The sequence below is a fragment of the Lemur catta genome, chromosome 4 (genome assembly GCF_020740605.2).
Source record: "Lemur catta isolate mLemCat1 chromosome 4, mLemCat1.pri, whole genome shotgun sequence".
Lineage (NCBI taxonomy): Eukaryota > Metazoa > Chordata > Mammalia > Primates > Lemuridae > Lemur > Lemur catta.
The window spans coordinates 69,345,554-69,366,412 of NC_059131.1; the positions used below are offsets into that span (position 1 = coordinate 69,345,554).

General features: G+C 44.9%; 2 protein-coding genes across 2 annotated transcripts in view; one reads left to right on the forward strand and one right to left on the reverse strand.

The window, feature by feature from the left end:
- The window catches only part of MERTK (MER proto-oncogene, tyrosine kinase), a 100,729-nt gene extending 93,637 nt beyond the window's left edge, over positions 1 to 7,092 (reverse strand). Inside the window, exon 1 of the mRNA XM_045550082.1 lies at positions 6,887 to 7,092. Within this exon, the coding sequence (XP_045406038.1) occupies positions 6,887 to 6,947 (61 nt within the window). The 5' untranslated portion in view covers positions 6,948 to 7,092. The remainder of the gene's footprint in view (positions 1 to 6,886) is intronic.
- An 11,039-nt stretch (positions 7,093 to 18,131) lies between these two features.
- The window catches only part of ANAPC1 (anaphase promoting complex subunit 1), a 93,694-nt gene continuing 90,966 nt past the window's right edge, over positions 18,132 to 20,859 (forward strand). The window contains exons 1-2 of the mRNA XM_045550083.1: positions 18,132 to 18,371; positions 20,371 to 20,607. Of these exons, the coding sequence (XP_045406039.1) occupies positions 20,395 to 20,607 (213 nt within the window). The 5' untranslated portion in view covers positions 18,132 to 18,371; positions 20,371 to 20,394. The remainder of the gene's footprint in view (positions 18,372 to 20,370; positions 20,608 to 20,859) is intronic.

Genomic DNA, 20,859 nt, shown 5'->3' on the forward strand with positions numbered 1-20,859 from the left:
CCTGGTCCAAGACTTGCCACCTTCCTTCAATAAGCATAACTATCCCACCCTCCAAGGCAAAGGTGACACAAAACTCTCCTGGGAGGGGGTTGTGAGGGGAGGTTTCTCACCCCCTCAAGAATCAGACATCAAATACACTGGACCAGTGGAGCATAATGAGAGATGTGACACAAAATAAACACAACCAGGCCAGGGCTGCATCCCCAAAGGTCAAGTCCACAGGTCCTGGTGGGGCCTGGGCTTCTGCATTTTGAGAAAGCTTCCTAGGTGGTTCTAAAGCCCACCTCCCGTGAAGAACCTCCACTGTGAATAGTAGACTTTCTCCTTATCCCTCCAGCCAAAATACTTGGGAGCATTGCATTTTACAGTTTTTATCACAAAACATTTTTTAATTTTCAAACATAAAATTACATGATAATATTGAACGGATAGACTTTTTAAAATGACATTATCCGCCCCCGGAAGAGTCTGCTATTTCCCCTGCAGGGACATGTCCCACTCCATCCACTCTAGAAACCCAAGAGTTCCAAGAGTCCATGTTCCCAACAGATTTGATGGGAAGAGACCATATTTGTTTGGGGAGGTCCAATATTCTCAGAAATATACCTTTGTATTTCCAGACTATTCTATTGCCCCAGATAGAGCTGGAGGGGGTACTTCATGGAGGCACAGACAGCCCAGGTGGCAGAGAATGGCAGCTGCCAACAGTAGAGAACCCACTGGCATGACTCATTTCTTAAGAAACATACTGCATGGCCTCTGTTCCTGTTACTAGGCTGATGCCAAAGGATGTTCACACCCAGAGTCACGGACAGGGCTCAGGGGGTCAAACTCAAGCGAAGGCCCTGTGCCCAGAACTGCTCTGTGAGAACGTGTCCCTCCCCACTTCTCCCCTTCAAGTAGAATCTTTTTTCTGCCCAGAGGGGCCCCACAATCACCTATCTGCTCTCCCATTTGACAGGTGGGGATTTGGAATTTCAGAAAGATGAGACACCATACCCTAGGAGCCCCTGCAAGTTTATATCAAAACTGGGATGAGAACTTACATTTTTGGACTCCCAGAGTGGTTATTTTTTTAACTAAAGTAAGTCTAAAAAGCTTCCCTTTTTTCTTTGCTCCAAAACTTTCAAAGAATCTTGTTTTCATCAACAAATCTTCAAATCAAGTGCCAGAACTGCAAAAAGGCTTAAAGGCTAGCTTCACTTCCTGCATGGAGGCAGCCTGCCATTAACTGCAGAGAGTGGAAAACCAGCCCCGGACACCGGCAGCACTTCAGAGGCCATGAATATTTATCACCTCCCTGAGAATTCCCTAAGTAGTGCAGTGACAGAAAACAACTTTCAGCAAGTTTGAATCTCCATTCTAATATTCTCCACTATGACAGCTTGTTCTTACTTGCAAAAATGATCATCTTCAAAACCATAATGAAGCCAGTCTAGTATTAGGAGCTTTAATGAGAAGGCCCTAAGGCTTAAAATAACAAAACAATCCCTTCTCCAAAATAAACAAGGCTTTCCTTTGTGTATCTAATGAGAGGCAAGGCCACAGCTAAGGCAAATTCTAAGATGTTTACTGTCTCTGAATGCTGAGGTAACTGGAGCCCCAGAGAAAAAGCAGATTACACAAAAAAGGGATCTGTCAGAAAGCATTTGCCTGATTAGGGGCCAACCTGAGACCTAAGTCGTGAGGATGGGCCCTCCTCCCAGGGTGAGCTAGGGCAGGACACTAACGCTGTGACAATCAGATCCTGCTTTGAAGGCACCGACTGAGAAATATCTGGAAGGCACTGACCGAGGACAAGGAGAAACACCTAAGCATAAAATGTGCCCCCCCAAAAACCCACGCATGGAGCTTACAAGATGAAACGGGTTTTCTCCAAGTACAACTCTTTCAAATGTTCTCAGCTTTCGGTGTAAAACTTCTTGTATATGATCTTGGTCTAGACATAAAGCCAACATCTGTTCTCTCTTTCTCCCCCTTTGCCCCTGCTCCCACCCTGCCACCCCCAAGACTGACGGAAAATCCATTTACCATCAAGTGAAAGCAGCACGGACAGCTGATGAAATAGGCAAGAAGGATGAAATAGAATGCTTTAGAGTTGAGTGTAGGCTTCTCAACAAAATGTTCAGGGCATACTCATCCTTTTTTCCCTTATCACTTTAAAACACAGGGACCTGAGGAGGTGACCTGGACAGAGCAGCTCAGGGCTTTACACAGGGGCCATGCATGTCCTTGGATCCTGCCGTCTGACACAGATCCAGAGCGTGTAGAAATGATGAAGTGCTGCAGGGTCTCCCAAAGCTGGGGAAGACCTGGGCCCTCCCTCGCTGAGGTTAGGAATCTCCCACCCAGTTCCACAGCCATGGTTCTGACAAAGAAAACCAGGGCCTCGGAGGAGGAAAGTGGTGCTGGCCGGTACGCTCAGTATTCTCCTTCTCCAAGCAGGGCCTGCGGATCCCAGTGGAATTCTCCACCCCTGCCAGGCTGCATTTTCAGCATTTTAGCTGGAGGCAGGAGGCAGGAACACAGAAGGGGTGAAGAGGGAGTTTAACTCTGGCCAAGGTTAGCCAATGCCCACAGTGGGAGCAGGAGAGTAATCCGGGCTTCCCCCCAGGGCACCTGAGGGCTGGCTCACTCATGCCACCACTCAGGAAGCATTAGGATCCAGAAGTGCAGCTGGGGCTCATGCCCCTTCCGTTTCCTACAAGGCCACCCCTGCACACACATACCCACACATGTACACAGAATTTACACTAAGAACCAAAGGCTCATTTTCTCTGTGCCGCAGCCAAAAGACTTCATTTGGAAACTCTAGTTTAAGCTGGTAAAAAGGAAAGGAATTATCTGGACGTTCACACTCAAAAACCCCAACACAAAACAAATACAAAAACAAAATAAAAACCACACCCACTTCGGAATAGAGTTATGTGGGAAAAGTTGAGCAGGAATGGGACTTCATTTTTATACCTTCCTGAGAGGCACATGACAGGAAGCTATTTCTGTTCTATGTCCAGTTTGAGCACTGCAAGTGAAGGTAGGAGGCGGGGAAGGGGAGTGGCAGTCAGTAACTGCCTCATCCAAGAACTGCTTAGTCCTGGGTGGGTGTTGCTAGCAGAACTACTAGGAAAGAAAATCCTAAAGAGCTGCAGCAAAGGGCTTCGGCACTCTAGGGTGGATAAACCACGGCCCCTTCACTAAAGCATTATGAACAATGGAGGGTGAAACCACAGTTCTGCCCTCATGTTTAAGTAGTAAATTAGGATGTATTTCCCTTTCTTCAAAACTCTTTGTCTAGGAAAAACAATTACCCCAAAATTTGGATTCAGGAGAATGAAGGGGAATCATTGGTAATAATGGCTAATATTTTTTGAGCACTTACTGTGTGCCATTAGCTCACTTCATCTTCCCAATAGTTCTAAGACATAGAGTCCCACTGTACCAAAAAGGAACTAGAGGTCCTGAAAGTTAACTACCATCCCCAAGGCCCCTAGAGGCTTTCATTCCAGTCCCCAGATGCATACAGGGCAAATCCTTTTAAAGTTTCTCTAATAACCTCCTGTCGAGACACATACCAACCCAGAGCCATGTGCTTTGGGTTAAGATTTAACTACTGACAACCAGCCAAAGCCAAGAGCACTTGGGGCAATCTGCCCCTGGGCAAGGAGCTGTTAAAACTGTGTTTTTAACAAGAAAAACCATCTTCTGACTTTTTTTTTCTAGTTGGAATAGTTAGGAGAATACAAAACATGTTTAGGGTTAATATAGTCCAAAAATCTATCTTCTTTTAATTTACTAACTTCTCCAGTAATGAAATCACTTTGGCATCACAGTGAAATAAAAGACTGTTTTCTATCAATCAAGCCCCAAGCACAAGGGCATAGGAGCTCTGGCAGTTCTGTTTCTGGAGAGTCCAGTAAGGAGCACTTGGTGAAGCACAGAGGCTTGGTTCTTTCATGCTGTCTTCAGACAGTCACTGAGCATCTGAATGGGCCGCACACTGTGCTAGCAGTGAACAAGACAGCAGCCCTGCCACTGGGAGCTTACTTTGCAGTGAGGGGACAGTGGAGGAAAATGAGCAAAGAAAAAGTAAATCAGAACTAATCAGGTAGTGATAAGCATTACCAAGAGATTAAACTTAGTGGCGAGTGGGGGGTGTGTGTGTGACTTTGGCTGGGTATGGAGGTAAGGAAAGGCCTCTCAAGGAGAACATCTTGAGCTCAAACCCAAACAATGAGAAGGATCCAACATGCTGAGATCTTGGAGAAAATATTCCAGCCAGAGGGAACAGCAATTGCAAAGGCTGCTCAAGCTCTAGAGAGAAGGTTCAGGTGGCTGGAGTATTGGGAACAAGAGGCAAGTGACTGGAAACATGCAAAAGAGGGAGGAGGGTGCCCTGTGAGTCCTGGCAAACTCTGGTAAAGAATGTGAAGCTATCAGAGGATTTTCAACAAGGGGAAAACACAGATTCGTTTCCAAAAATCTCATTCTGGCTATTACGTGAGAAGAATTGGCTGTTCTGCACGTGTGTTCAAGGTCCTACCTGACATGCACTGCTTACTTCAAAACAGGATTTGAGGTCATTGTAATAAAGCAACATTCCCATAAGCAATAGGACAACTTAAAGTTTTCTTTGGGAAAATGTTTACAGTCTACTGGAATACATGTTACAGTATCATTTTGGGAGAGAAATATTAACTTTAAAGAATTTTAAAAGCCCAATTTGCTCTAAGGGTTGAGTTTAGCTCACGCACAGCCTCATCATGAGCTAAATCCTCACAACATCTTCATTTTTATCTACTTTTATATTTCTCTGGCTCTGTCCTCTCCCTGGCCCTCTGGAGAGCCACCATCTGCCTCATTTTGCTGCTCAATGGCACCCCCATCAGAGACTGAGCAGAAAGGAAAGATTGGAAAGCCTTGAAATGCTCCTGGTTTGGCAGTTCCAGTTGTGTGTGTGCATGCCTTTGTGAGATGGTGTTTGTACAAGTGTTGGGAGGGAGGGGATGGGGGGAATCCCTGGGTTAAAGTGATGCTTAAGTTTTAATTATTTATCCATTCACTCCTCTACAGTGTAGAGTCTACACACACATATTCATTCTCTCTCTCTCTCTCTCTCTCTCTGTCTTTCTCTCCCTTCCTCCCTCCCTCCTGTGTGGTCAGTAAAACACTCAGACCCACAATATGTAATACGAAAATCTTAAAAATAGAAGAAGAGTCTAATTTCCATTTTTAATCTCTTCCTACAGCCTCTTCTGCTCTAATTCTGCCAGTGAGAATCCCATTCTTCAGCTTTTCACAAGGTAAGATGTAGCACTGTCAGACATCTCATAGGTAAAGTTCAAAACAAAAAGCAAAAGGTAGAAGATGAAAAATTAGAGAAACATTTCATTCTTCCTGTTGGGTGGATTCTAACGGCTCTTTATGATTATTTGACTAAAGCTGGTTGTCACTGACAAAAGTTTTTTTATTACAGCTTTTTAAACATTTAGAAAAACAAAAAGGCTCTATTTTTTAAATATCTTACACAAAAACTATTGTTCCCATTACTTTCTCTACAATTTTCACCATATTCACTACCTCCGAGATTATTCAAGGCCAGCCCTCACTAGTACCGAAATATAACAAATTTGGAGAAGATTATGAAAAAGGGATTTGGCAGAAATGCTGAGGCATTTTTGAGGGTTTGATTGAGGGGGGCAGTAGAGAACAGAACTGCTGTAGTTCTTTGCTTGGTTTTGGCTCTTGATGTTTGTTTCAAATTGCTATGTTGCCCCAAATCATAAATTGCTTATGTAGTTTAATGTGCAAAAAGTGGGTGCATTGTTTAAGAATTTTTCATTTGAGCAACTGAGCTTCCAAATGAAAATCTCAAAGAAAAAACTTTTAAGTAAGTTACTTGATTATAAACTGAACTTTCCAGGTATTTCCCCCCAAATCTTTGGCTATAATAGGTGAAAGCTAGTCAAGGACATTCATGACCAAAAGAGACAAAAACCACACTGAATGGAAAAAGAACCCTGTTAGCTAAGAGAAAATACCCGGGATGTGTTTATTTAGCTTTTTTTTTTTCCTTTGGGTAAAGCCTGGCAAGTTTCTTCCAGCTTCCTCAAGAAGTGCAACAGTGCTCAAACTTGAAATCTGTTAATTATTCACCCCTTCCCCCAGGGAGCTGTTGATGCAGAATAGAACCTGCCTTACTTGCCTCCATTTACCAATCCAGTACTTTCCTATTAAAATGCCTGTAACAACATTTGGCTAAATCGAGATAAACCTAAACGCTGCCCGGCACCTGGGGTTCTTGTTCTTCCACAATAGAGGTGAAAAGAATGCTCCCGCTTCTCCAGGCCGTCCCTGCCAAGGGATGGTAACACTGCCCATCAGGGCCCCGCGGGAGCTGGACGCCGGCCTTGGTCAATCGCGGCACCGGACTGCGACTCCAACTTCTGCAGCCTGTTGGTTCGCCCGGCTCCGGTCCCTCGGGAGACGGGATCTGCGGTCCCCAGAACTCTCGCCAGAGAGGGACCCAACCACGCACCTCTGTCTAGAGGAAAGTTCACGGAGCATTCCAGACCAGACCTGCTACCTACGTTCTTCTCGGCCAAAAACTTCGGGACGTGCATCGCGGCCGGCCGAGCTAGATTTCCTCCTCTGCGGTGCAGGGGAGCCCTCAGTGCCCACCCCAACCCGGCTCCGCCGGCACGCGCACCCACGACCCAGCCCGGGTGCGCTCCGAACTCCAGGGGCCGCGATCAGAGGATGGGTGGGTTCCCTAGCATCTCGGACCCTGGAACCGCGGGGGACGGGGTGTTTGCAAACTTGCCCAGGAGCTGGGCGCGCTCCCTCCTCCGACCCCCTTCCCTGCCTGGCCCCAGGCGATCGCACTCACCTCTACTCCAGAGCGCCGAGAGGAAGAGCCCCAGCAGTAGCGGCGGCGGGGCCTGCCCCATCCCGGGGCCGCAGATCTGGAAATTCTCTCCGGACGGACGGACAGAGGGGCGTCCCGAACCTGCCCTGTCGCCCGCCGAGTGCGCCGGCGAAGCGCCCAGTCCGGGCGGCCAGGGCAGTAAGCGCCGGAGTGGCTGAGCCCGGCGGCGGGCGGGAGGCGCGCAGGGCTGGAAGGGGCGGGCCGGGGGCCGGAGAGGAGGGACGCGCAGGGAGCCGAGTCTGGGTGGACTCCAGCAGGTCCCGGTGGGAGGGGGCGGGAGGAGGGCAGGAGAGGAGGGGCGTAAAGGGGAAAGGGAGGGGGCGGGGCAGGCGGCGGGAGGCGCGGGCCACAGGCAATAGCTGGACCGATCCGGAGGGTGGAGAGGAAGGGGACAGGGCTGACAGAGCCCGGAGGGAGCTGGAGACTAGTAAAGGGGAGGGGCGTGCCGGAGGTGGGGAGGGTACAGGGCACTGGCCACGGGGCGGGCTGTTGTCCCGCACGTGTCTGTAGGAAGGAAAAAGGGAAGGAGAAAAGGTGGGACAGCAGTGGAGGGTGCCCGAGGCAGCCCCCAGACCCAGGAGGAGAGTCCAGAGGCGCCCCCGGAATCCACGCTTGGTGGACAGAAAACCCAGGCAGCAATGCTCCCAGAGGTCAAGGCCGCGGCAGCAGCGCTCCCTGCCGAGTGCCGCATCCATTCCGCTCCCGGCGAGCGCCTCCGGGTGCCGGCTGCAGGGGCGAGATCCCGCGCTGGCGTCGAGGAGCTCACCGCCTCCCGGGGAGGGGTTCTTGGAGAAGAACTCTTGGCCGTGCCCCCGTGAGGAGTCAGAGAGGTGACGCTCTTGGAGGGACACGAACGTCAGTAACAGAGTGCAGAGCAGGAGTGGAAAGAGGCAGTGTGGCGGCGATGAAGTGTGGAGGGTCCCAGAGAGCCCTAGCAGAGAAAGTGAATCAAAACAGAAATGTAAACCACTGTTACTAATAACGGCAACGATAACTCAAACTTATACATACATACTTTCTTAAAGGAAACATTCAAATACATTAGAATGCTTTGACAACATGACATGAGCCAGATCACAGATCGCAGCGCTCCTCAGCTCAAAACTTCCCAAACTCTTCAGTGGCTCCTGCTTTCTCTCTGCATAGGAGCCAAAGTCCTGCCTGGCCTACAAGGTTCTAGTGACCTGACCCCCTTTCCTCTCTGGCCTCATCTCCTCACTCCACTTTCATATTTCTCTTATCAAGCAGTCCCTTGACCCCTAGGCTAGCTGGCCACCAGCCCAGATGGATTTGGACAGGATATTACTTACCCTGACAGCAAAAACAAAATCAGAATGGTATCAGCTCCATGTGTCCCTAGTCCTACAGAATGGCACCAAACCAGGGGGCCCAGATAAACAACATGAGCCCAGCTGCTGAGCAGCCAACTCTAAACTATAGCCAAGCAGTTTGAAAGACTTCACAGGAGTCTGCCACTGCATCCTTAGGGGCCAGGGGATGGGAGATGCTGGGAAGGAGATGGAAAATCCTGCAGTCAACTGAAACTTTGGAGAAGGAGGAGAAAGGACCTTGCAGCAGTCTCCCACAAGGCAGGGATATGAAACCATCCCCCAGTAGCTCCTCACCCTGCTTTCAGAGGACTCAATCACAGGGTGGTCCGACAAGATGTGGGTCCGACTGTGGTCATGCCTTGCCTACATGGCCTCTGTAGAGATGTGCAAGATTGCCAGGGCACCTCAGCAGAGCTGCTCTACAGTTTCCTTGATGTTGCTCACATACACCAGGCACTCTTCCTCCTAAGAGTTTTGCACTGACTGTTCCCTCTGCCTGAAATGCTCTTCCCTGAGACACATACTTCCCAGTTGACTCTCCTCTTTAAGTCTTTGCTTAAATCTTACTTTCTTAATGAGGTCTGCCTTGTATTACACAACACTATCCTAGTTATCCATTGTTGTGTGACATTCCACTCCAAAAACAGTGAGACTAAAACATCAGCCATTTTATTAGATTCCTGGATTCTGTGTATCAGAGGTTTGGACAGAGCACAAGGGAGATAGTTTGTCTTTGCTCCTTGATCTCAGCCTGGGACCTTAGGCTCCAGTGGCTGGGGATTAGAATCTTCTAAAGCAAGGGTCAGCAATACTACAGCCAATAGGCCTATGGCCTGTTTTTGCAAATAAGTGTTACTGGAACACAGCCATTCATATTGAGTACTTGTGACAGAGATTGTGTGGCCCACAAAACTATTAATATATAATCTGGCTTTTTAGAGAAAAGGTTGGCTAACCGCTGATCTAAAGACTCGTGCACTTACCGACCTGCACTGGAATGACTTAGGGACTAGGATTGCAGATCAGAGCATCTGAAGAGGCTTCTCCATGGTGGTGTTGGTGTAGTTGGAAGTCTTGCATAGCAGCACGGGGCTCCAAGAGTGAGCATGCCAGAGAACAAGGGGGAAGCTTCATGGCCTTTTATTACCTAGCCTCAGAGGTCACATAGCTTCACTTTACCATATTTTCTTGGTAGAAGTAGTCACAACTCCACTCTCACGGAGAGGAGCTGTGGACCCCAACCTCTTGATAGAAGTGTTGAAGAATTTACAGCTCTGTTTTTAAACTTCCACAAATCCCAAAACTTAGCAACAATGTGGGATATCAGCTTCTCTATAGTATTAATTTTGTACTTGCCATACATCTAAATGGCATTGCAATTTAATGTCTTAATTATTAATCATGATCAAAATATGTGAAGGGAAATGTGAACAAAAAACAAACAAAAAAAACACCAGACCCCTATTATACAGTTATTTCTGAGGATACATTTGTGCACCTTCAACAAGGAAACAGTCACCTGGAACCCATACTCCAGTGCCTACTGTGTCTCCCATATCAGCTAAGGCTCTGTGTTAAAAGTAGGAGCCCTAGTGTTTATTATAAAAAGAGGGAATGTCAAACCTTTTGCAGGAGTGTTCATCCAGGGGCTAGGAAAGAATACCCTCACTGATGTCAGTGTGGAAGGGCTGTAACCAAAATAAAGTGGCATTGTGGTCACAATCGAGCATGTTCAGCATGTGACAGGACTTGAGACTTCCAATTGAAGGGCCCTATAGGAGAATGTCAGACCACACAGGAAATGTGCAAAGACTCAGTCCCTAATGACCCCACTCTAAACCCACACCTTGGTCCTCTTTGTGCTCGTACCCCTGCCCTCTATCTTCTTCAGCCTTGTCTGTAGCTATGGCCTATAATTCATTTCCCCCTCCTGCCTCTAGTCTACCATGTGGACCCACAATTCACCTCCATCAGAGAGCCCCTGTCCCATGGACCCAAGTGCCAGTCAACGCCTGCACCACCCTGGCTCTCATCCACCCAGCATCCGTACCATGGCCCTCCAGTGATAGCACCCTGGTTTTCCCTGGTGAATCATGCCTCCTACACTCACATTCCCTCCTGTCCTGGAGCCTGGATGTGGAGTTCTCCTTGCTGATTTAAGACCATTCTCTGTCCTTCCTCTCTAAAGTCTCTGGCTTTGAATCTTTTGTCATCAGACTATGCCAGCCTTGCTTGCTGCAACCCTCTATAGACTCCTGGGTCTCTCCCTCTCATTCCTTGAAGATTTAAGTCCCTGCATCATGGTCATTCCTTCCACACTATCCCTGTCACCATTCTTGGTAGTTTCAGTACCATATAAATAACAGTTCAACACCACAGCTTCTAAGCTCCTGACTTCTTGTCCTCCATTCAGTGTGCTGAGCAATATGTTGGAAATGTAAGTGCCAAGTTCTTCAACTTTGCTGGGGAAATGGTATGATGCCCATAAGAAAGTCAACTCAGAAAGCCAAAAATCTTAAGGGAGGTACAAGCATCTTGCAGTTTCTTGGGTAACATAGACAGTGCATAGAAGAGACCACATTCAATGTGCTGAACAACATACTGGGAGTATAGGTGTATACCCCTTGGGGGACTATGTTGTAGATAATGTGATCCAATCAAAACATCAACTCAAGCACAAGTTTACAAGTGCAGTTGTGTAACTGTTAAGAGGGAGTTAAATAGGATTCCACTACTAAAGAAGACTCACCAGGTCCAACATCTATAGTTTGTTACAGGAGGAGGATACAATATATCAAAAACAGTAAGGTAGGAACATACATCTCAGTCAAAGGTTACTTATAGTAAAAGGTCCAGAGAGGCCAGAGGCAGGGTACACTGTCCTCCCTTCTGTAAGGAATGTGGTTGGTTGCACCTTTTCTCTTGGATCAGGAAGCAAATGCATGGAACACCTTGGAACTGTGGAGCCCCAAATGGAGGCTCAGATCAGGATTTTACATTTTTCTGGCCACCTAGGCATATTCCTAAGGCATAGTCAGCCTCTACAGCAAAGTCCTGTCGGGGGGGGGGGGGGTCTCACTGAGACCAGGTGCAAATCATCTATCTCACTGTTTTCAGTAAGCATTTTGACAATCTGGTACAAATCTCCCAGAACCTCCTCAGACCCACAGTTAAAAAGCAATATCATTAATCAGTATGCTTCATGCCCTCACCAGGGGTCAGTGCCGTGCAGGAACTTTAGCAAAACAGCTCTGGCTAATTGCAGGCCTGCTGGAATTAACCCTCACAGCACAATAGCTTTTTTATTTTATTATTTTTTTTTAGCTCCCTTGCCCAGGCTGGAGTGCAGTGGTGTGGTCATAGCTCACTGCAGCCTCCAACTCCTGGGCTCAAGCTATCCTACCTCAGCCTCCTGAGTCTCTGGGACTACAGGCATGAGCCACCATGCCTGGCACAATAGTTTTTATAGTTGTTGCAAAGAGAAATGGTACAAGACTCTATTCAGCACAATGAACACAATAGAGAAATAAAGATATTTCCTTTTGTGGTTTCTTGGACTCTCTTGCAAGATAATCCATCAAACAGGCTGAAAAACTTACCAGAAGTAGAATTATCTAGCTCCCATCCCATTTAAAGATGCCTCTCAGTGTTTTGAACAAGGTACAGAAGGCCAGTTGTTGAGCTTTTGCAGTTTGTTGGAGAAGTTACATTTGTGCATGAAAGAGAATCCATTTGGTATTCTTAAAAAGTATGAGGAATCCAAGTATCTAAGCATTACAGTTTGTTAGAAAAATGAGATGGTATATGTTTTTACTGTGAGAAAAAATACAATGGAAGTTCCACTGTCTGGCACTTGCAATTTGTTCTGGAACTGAGAGTTCCGGTATGGTATTACTACTTCATTCAGCATGCTCAACCACATATTGGAAGGCCAAGTGCCCAATTCTTGAAATTGTTGGGGTGTGATGGTGAAGTATGTAGGACATCTCATTCCAGGTGCTGAACAACAGACTGGAAATACTAATATCCAGCTCAGGTAATTTGTGTATGTGGGATGGGGGAGGCAAAGTCAGATTGTGTGTTTAAAAGGCTCAAATCACCACAATCAACTATGTATGGGAAATGTAAGTTTTGGAGCATGTAAGACACTATATTTGGAGAGGTGAACAATAAACTGGAGGGATCAGTGTCTAGCCCTTGCAGCTTTTGGAAACCTGAGATAGTGTAGGAAGGACACTCCTTTCACTGTGCTGAACAACATGTAGGATGTGCAAATGTCTAAACATTAGACTTCACTGGGGCACTGAAATGATGCTTAGAAGGGTCTCAAGTCAGCACAAAACCACACTGAAAGTACATGTGTCCAGCACTTAAAGGTTGGAGGAAATTGAGCAGGTGGATGTAGGAGACTCCATTCAGTATGTTAAAGAACATACCAGAAGCACAGAGGTCTAGGTTTTGTAGTTTATTGGGAAACTGAACTTACAACTTATCAAAAAATTGCACTTGATGCTTGTAAGCAATTCCATTTAGCTTCCTGAACAAAATACTAGCAATCTAAGTGCTTTGCCTTTGTATTAACACTTCTAGAGAAATTAAGATGGTACATGCAAAAGGACTCTATTGTACTTGCCAAAATCATCTTCAAAATGAGTTTCCTGTCCTTATAGTTTGTTGGAGGAGTGGAGATGGTACCTATAAGAGATCCCATTTGCTGAACAACATACTAAAATTAGAGGTCTGGCTCTTGTAGTTTCTTGGGAATTATCTGGTTATCAAATCAATTGATAATAATTTTTGATTGTCTACTTTGGGCACTCTATTATTTCCTGGCATTCTCTATGGTATTTGTCTTGTTTGCTTTCTGCTAGGAATGCAATTATATCAGAAGAAGAAAGAAGAAAGAAGGTAGAAGGAAGAAGCAAGAAGGAAAAGAGGAAGAAGAAGAGTAAGTGTGTGTGTGTGTGTCTGTTGCTGCTGGACTGGTGAGTTTTTGAGTTCTGTATTTCCTTTGAACCCATGGCTGAAGTTGTAAAACCCAAACTTGTAGTTCTTTTTGTGTATGTGAAAATTTAAAAAGAAAAAAAAAGGCTTTTCCCTTCCTCACTAAAGTAAGGCATAGTAATTAATCTTTTACAATAGCTTGTCTATAACTCTGTATCTCTCCCTGTCTCTCAATTGGGGGAATACATAGGTCTCAAAAGTTTATCATTATATGTGCCATCTGAGGATGTCTAGTGTAGACACACAGATCTTTCTGATTCCTTTGATAAGGGGGAACAAATGGGTACAAAGATTGGAGGAACTATTTTTAGCTGGTTTTATATATTGTGGAGAAGAAAGAAGAGACACTTTTAGGAGAGTTTGGCTTGGTTTGGTTTGGATAACTGAAGGGAGGAGGTGGAACAACCAAATGAAGGAGCAGGGGATGATTGCTCCCGAGTCTTGGATCCTTCTGAAAAATCTGAAGGGTTCTGAGAACATGGTTTTCTCTTTTCACCCAAAAGAAATTAGGGAGGTCCCCAAAATATTCCTATGAATTTGTTCAAGATGTGAGGGAGCTCCATGTGCCAACAATAAAGTCTTATTAAATCTTAAAAGCTGTGCCCCTAACATGAGCCACACTCTGCCTGGACAAGTACTAACTATAAAACAAAGCGCATGTAACACAATAGGGAGAATCCAGCTATTAACTGCTTTTGAGGGCCCTAGCTTGCTAAGGGGTAATTGGCCTTCTGGAACAAACATCAGAAGAGCTGCACTTGAGGACTGTACCATAGGTACAGGCTTGCCAGTATAAACAGACATTGCCAGCACAGTCCACTGTCACCTGCACTAAAGGACTGAGGCAGGATACACAGGTTCTTTAGTCCAGGAGACAAAATCATGAAGGTAGACTGTGTAACCCAGGAAACAGCCACAAAACCTGCTTTTGATGTAATTATAGATTATATTATATTTTTTCCTTTATCTCTAGCCACCAATTTAACTGTTATACCTGTTCAAACTTGAATGAAACATCCTTTAAATATCTTATACAGACTGATCCTTCAGAATTTAGAAAATGCAATCCCATAAAATATCATAATGTAGACTATAAACTAATAAAGTTAAACATATAATAATGATGTTATAAATGACATCTTGATTAGCCTTGTCTACAAAACCACTCAGAACAATGGTTAATATTGGCTAAATATTATACATAGTGTCTTTACCCATTTCCCTTGTCATAAACACAGGGTTTTTTTTTGCATAGTTTTAATAAGAATCTGTCCTCCTTTCTACCAGGTTGTGACTGGCTTTTTAAATTTAGTATATTTTCAAAGTTCATCCATGTTGTACATGTACTTCATTCCCTTTTATAGCTGCATTTTCCATTATTATACTATATCATATTCATACACCACATTATTATTTTTTTTTTTTTTGAGACAGAGTCTCACTTTGTTGCCCTGGCTAGAGTGAGTGCCGTGGCATCAGCCTAGCTCACAGCAACCTCAAACTCCTGGGCTTAAGCGATCCTACTGCCTCAGCCTCCCAAGTAGCTGGGACTACAGGCACGTGCCACCATGCCCGGCTAATTTTTTCTATATATATTTTTAGTTGTCCAGATAATTTATTTCTATTTTTAGTAGAGACGGGGTCTCGCTCTTGCTCAGGCTGGTCTCAAACTCCTGACCTCGAGCAATCCACCTGCCTCGGCCTCCCAGAGTGCTAGGATTACAGGCATGAGCCACTGCGCCCTGCCCACCACATTATTTTTTATCCATTGATCAATTGATGGGCATTGGGTTGTTTCTATGTCTTAGCTATATGAATAAGGTAGCTATGCACATTCATGTAAAAGTGTGTGACTATGTTTTCAATTCTCTTGAGTATATACCTAGGAGTGGAATTGCTGGGTCATATAGCAACTATGTTGAACTTTTTAAGGACCTGTCAAACTGTTTTACCAAGTGGCTGTATCATTTTATATTCCCATCAGGAATGTACAAGTGTTCCAGTAATGCCACATCTTTATCAACATTTGTTATTCTTTTTTTTTGTTGAGATAGGGTGACCCAGGCTGGAGTGCAGTGGCCCAGCCATAACTCACTCAAATTCCTGGGCTGACGCGATCCTCCTGCCTCAGCCTCTGGAGTAGCTGGGACTACAGGTGTGTGTCACCACAGCCAGCTAATTTTTTTTATTTTTTGTAGAGACAGGGGTCTTGCTATGTTGCCCAGGCTGGTCTTGAACTTCTCGCCTCAAGCAATCCTCCTGCCTTGGCCTCCCAAAGTGCTGGGATTAAAGATATGAGCCACCTTCAACACTTGTTATTGTCTTTGTGATCACAGTCATCCTAGTGGGTATGAAGTGGCATCTCACTGTGTGGGTTTTTTTTTTTTTTTTTTTTGAGACAGTGTCTCACTCTGTCACCAGGGCTAGAGTGCCTTGATGTTAGCCTATCTCACAGCAACCTCAAACTCCTGGGCTCAAGCGATCCTCTCGCCTTGGCCTCCTGAGTAGTTGGAACTACAGGTATGCACCACTACACCCAGCTAATTTTTACTATTCTTAGTAGAGACTGGGTCTCACTCTTGCTCAGGTTGGTGTTGAACTCCTGACCTCAAGGCATCCTCCTGCCTTGGGCTCCAGAGTGGTAGGACTATGGGTGTGAGCCACCACACCCAGCCTCTCACTGCGGTTTTGATTTACATTTCCTTAATGGCTAATGATGTTGATCATCTTTTCTTGCTTTCTTTTTTTTTTTTCTTTCAGGAGTGTAGGACCTTTCTTTTTTGGGGGATGAGGTTTCACTATATCATCCAGGCTAGTCTTGAACTCCGGCCTCAGTCTCCTTCATAGTTGGGATTACAGGCACCAGCCACTACACCCAGTCATCTTTTCTTAGGCTTTCTGGCCACTTGTACCTCTTTGATGAAATGTCTATTCAAGTCCTTTGCTCATTTTTAAATTGGGTTGTCTTTTTGTGTTGCATTTAAGACTTCTTCACATACTCTGGATAATCGACTCTTATCAGATATGATTTGCAAATATTTCCTCCTAGTCTGTGAGTTATCTTTTCACTTCCTTTATGTCCTTGGAAGCACAAAATTTAAAATTTTTTATAAAGTTTAATTTATCAGTTTTCTTCTTTGGTTCCTTGTGCTTTAGGCACCGTATCTAAGAAATCACTGCTTAATCCAAGGTCACAAAGATTTACACCTATGTTTTCTTTAAGTGTCTTATAGTTTTACTCTAACATTTAGGTCTTTTTTTTTCCCCTTTTTTTCCATCTTAGAGTCTAATTCCAGAGAAACATTTAGGTCTTTGGTCCATTTTAATTTTTGAATATGGCATGGTATATGGATCATGATTCATTTTTTTCCTATATGGATATCCAATTCTTAACAGCAGTTTTTTTACTTTTTATTTGTTTAAATTTATTTATTTTTTGAGACAGAATCTCACTCTCTCACCCTAGGTAGAGTGCAGTGGCATCATCATTAGCTCATTGCAACCTCAAACTTCTGGGCTCAAGTGATCCTCCTGCCTCAGCCTCTGGAGTAGCTGGGACTATAGGCGCTCGCCTCAGACACCCAGCTAATTTTTCTATTTGTAGTAGAGTTGGGGTGAGACTCGCTGGGAGAGGCATCTGAGGTATGGTCCCAACGCAGATTCTCCTAGAAAGACCTGGTGGGAGAGAAAGGTGCCTTTTGTATGCTGCCAGGACTCTGTGGGAAAAAACAGATAAAAGTTAAAGATAAGATAAAATGTGATTGTTAATTTAATCTCACGTGAGCTAGGCTTGGCATATGCCAGTAGTCCCAGCTACTCAGGAGGCTGAGGCTGGAGGATTGCTTGAGCCCAGGAGTTTGAGGTCAGCCTGGGCAATATAACAAGACTCCGTCTCTAAAAACAAACAAATTAAAAAACCAAAACCAAAACTGTTACAATTTAAAAAGGACAAAACCTAATTAAAAAAACCCACAACTTTAACCTCATTTGTATCCTCAGGCCAGGGAATTCTGGGAATATTTTGGTTTCAGGTAAATGACTATAGTCAATGGCAGGTCTACTCAAAGTTCTAAGAGCTGCTCCTTCCTGTTGGACTGAAGCCTTCTGAGAAGGGGCACCCCAAAGGATGATGTTCCAAGAGACGAGAATGAACCAAGATCCCTAGGTGCAAAATGTGTATGGGGAATCTCAGTATTATGTAAGCGAAGACCTAAAGTTTAAGTCAACTTTACATTCTTGGGTAAAGAAATGGACTTCATTTCTTAGGCAACAGGAGACCTGTCAATAGTTTTAATGTAGAGATGCTAGACAATGGGAAATTAGAGCCCAAGGAAGTGTTCCCGTTCCCAGCTGAACCCACAGACAGGGAGGGACGGGTAAAGCTGGGGTTCTTAACCTAGGTCTATGAATCGCCTGGGGAAGTGTTTGTGAATGTTGGAAATTGCAAGCAACGTTTCTGTGAAGGCCTTCATACCGTTCATCAACTTTCAAAGGGTCTGGACCCCAAAGGTTATAATGCACTGGCACACAGTCAAAAACCAGCAGCAACCCGCTCTCCAGCCCCTAGCCTGGAGGCGCATAACTCCCCGTGTTATGTTAGCCAGGAGGCAGAAGCAAAACCAGGCAGGAAAACCTCACTCAGAGTTAGGAGGCAGTTCGGGCTCCTCGTGACATGATCTGTACGCCAAATTTGGAAGCCAGGAGGGTCCCATCGTAGAAACAGTTCTGCTTTGGGGAATCTCCCCAAACGTAAGGACGATCTAAGTACCAGGTAAGTTCTCCCGGGCGCCGTCTTCCCGCAACTGCGCAGGCGCTAGGACCGCAGGGACGCCTCGCGCCTCGTGAGGCCCCGCCCCGGCGCGAGGCAGGACGGGAAAGCCAAAATGGATGCGCCCATTTGGTCGTCTCGCACACCTGCCTGCCATTAGCAGTCGCGTCTATTGCTGCTGCCCATTCTTCCTCCAGAATAGGGGAGGGAGAGGGGATGAGAAGCTGCTGCGACCGAGGTGTCACTGCGACCGACCCTGCCGCTGCCCTCGGGCCTCCTCGGCCCCTGCGCCTCCCGGGAGCAGCCGGGGCTCGCCGCGCCTGACGCGTCCCGAGTTACACAGGTACGGGCCTGGGTCCGAAGCGCCCGGTGGTGTGTCGCGCGCCCCCTGACCCTCGCACCCGATTCACGTCCCGTGACCCTGAAGGCTAGGAACCCGGGGGCGGCCCCTGAGCGTGTCTGGGGGCTAAAAGGGCTCCCGGCCTGCGGGCTGGGTTGTCCTTCCCAGCTCTCTCCTTACGGTTCTCTTTTCTGAGCTAAACGCGGCATCTCACGTGTGGCCTCAGCTTCTAGATTGGCCCCCCAGACCCCCTGAACGGGTTTTCTGAGGCCCAGTCTCTTAGTCTGTTGTTTACACCGCCCGTTAAAGAGGCTGAAGAAGCGCTGTCTTTTTGTGGAGGCTCATCTCAAGGTCCCTTCTGTGTTTGCATTTGGGTCTCCTTTTTTTTTGGCAGAGCAGGTTTTGTTTCTAGCAATTAATGCTGGTATTTTCTTTTGTAGCATATCAATTTAATATGGTGCTTTTATGTGTAGCTCTTAAGTTACCCCTAACAAGTAAAAACATTTATGAAAGTTTGGGGCGCTGTAAAAGTATTAAATGTGTTGCCTTAATCAGTACAAAAAGATACTGCGCTGTGAAAATAATCTTTAATCATTCTGTATTTTTCTCTCAAAGTTATGAGAAAATAACGTTACAATATTGCACAACTAAAGTTGGATAAAGTCGCAAATTCTTTAATGTTTATCCTTTTGGATAGAATATAGGAAGACCAGCTGAATTTCGTTGTTTTGTAAGGCATTTTTTTAGTTATGTCCCAAGTTCAAGTGTTTTCAATACTGATTTATTTCTAGCAGGAAGAAAAAAAAAACTTGTGTCCTATTTTGTGACCTTATAATAATCTCAGGAATAACGTTAATTCGCACCAAAATTTGCGAGTCTAAAGGAGTGGGATAGGTACTATCCAGACTTTGAGGTTTTTGTGCAGCAAAGAAAACTGATGCCAAGAAGACCTCAGATGAGAAGTCTAAGTCAAATTTAATTGAACTCTGTTAATCTTGAGTGCTGTTTCACTTCAAAGATTGTAGTGCTGACATCAGATGTTTTGATTTCTATGTTTGAGGATTGCCGCTTAAATGTGATGCCATGAATCCTGTTTTTATTGTAGATGTTGTCTCATAGACAAAACTGGCACCCACATATACCTCATTATACAGTGTCAGAATTTTACCATCTGCCACTTACTGTGTGTAGAAATGTTTGGGAGGTACAGCAGCATGTTTCCACCCATACTTCATCCACATCTTTGCAGCAGTAAACTATATAGTAATGGATTATATTAATTAAAAACTAGGACTCTTCAGTCTGCTATAAGCATGACTATTCCATGGCTAGAATTATTCATGCCTTGATTCCCTGCGTTTGGATAATTGATATTGGAAAATTGATCTGGAGTTATGTATTTAGGTGGGATTGAGTTGTCAAAGCTACTTATGACATTTGATAACTTATTAGGTCTTTTGTGGATTGGTCAGCTGAAAGCAGTAGTTCAACTTCTGATGAATTAGAGAAATAAGTGGGTTTTTTGGTTTGCTTTATTCCATTATGCCAGTGATCCCTTAGGCATGCTTTTCAAGTGAAGTTCCAGCATCTGAACAGAAATGACCTTAAATGTTGAGAAGCCATGTAGTTATGGGACTATAAGGTACAACTTGTCTAAATACTTTATATATGAATTGTGGAAAATTAGTGAAGAGTAGTAAGAAACATGGGATAGGTATTGTGGGAGGGTATAATTATTTGTCTCAACTCAGTGGTTTCCTGCAGTGGTAACTGTCTGTTTGTCAGTCTGCAACTAAAATGTGGTAACTAAAATGTGACAATAACCACAATTGCCCAATAGAATCAAACCTGGAAGGCCCTTTGATGTTGTAATTACTTATGTACCTACAATATGATAGGATTGACAGTCATCTAAGGATTAATGATCTATGTAAATGCTTATGGTATTTTTGTTCTGGTTTTGAGTCTAGAAGCTGACCAGAATGTGTTTGAATTCATACAGAAATAATGTTGATATTTGGAACCCATGTCGAACTTCTATGAAGAAAGGGCAACGATGATTGCAGCCGGAGATTTACAGGAATTTGTTCCTTTCGGTCGAGACCACTGCAAGCACCACCCTAATGCTTTGAACCTTCAGCTTCGCCAGCTGCAGCCAGCCTCTGAATTATGGTCTTCTGATGGTGCTGCTGGCTTGGTGGGATCCCTTCAGGAGGTTACACTCCACGAGAAACAGAAGGTTCCATTGAATTTCCTGTTTTATTTTTGAAATGTAGAGTGATATGATCTACTTGTAATTTACAGTACCCAGATGCAACTGAGAAATGAGTATGATGCTACTTCTAGGGTAGAGGTTAAGGTTTGGCAATTTTAATCAATGCTAGAATATTGACTTTATTGTATTATAGTGTTCATTTAGACATACTATATATCTTGTGGTTTTATAATGAGAGTCAAGTTCAGTACTATGATTATGATCCATTTTAAATCT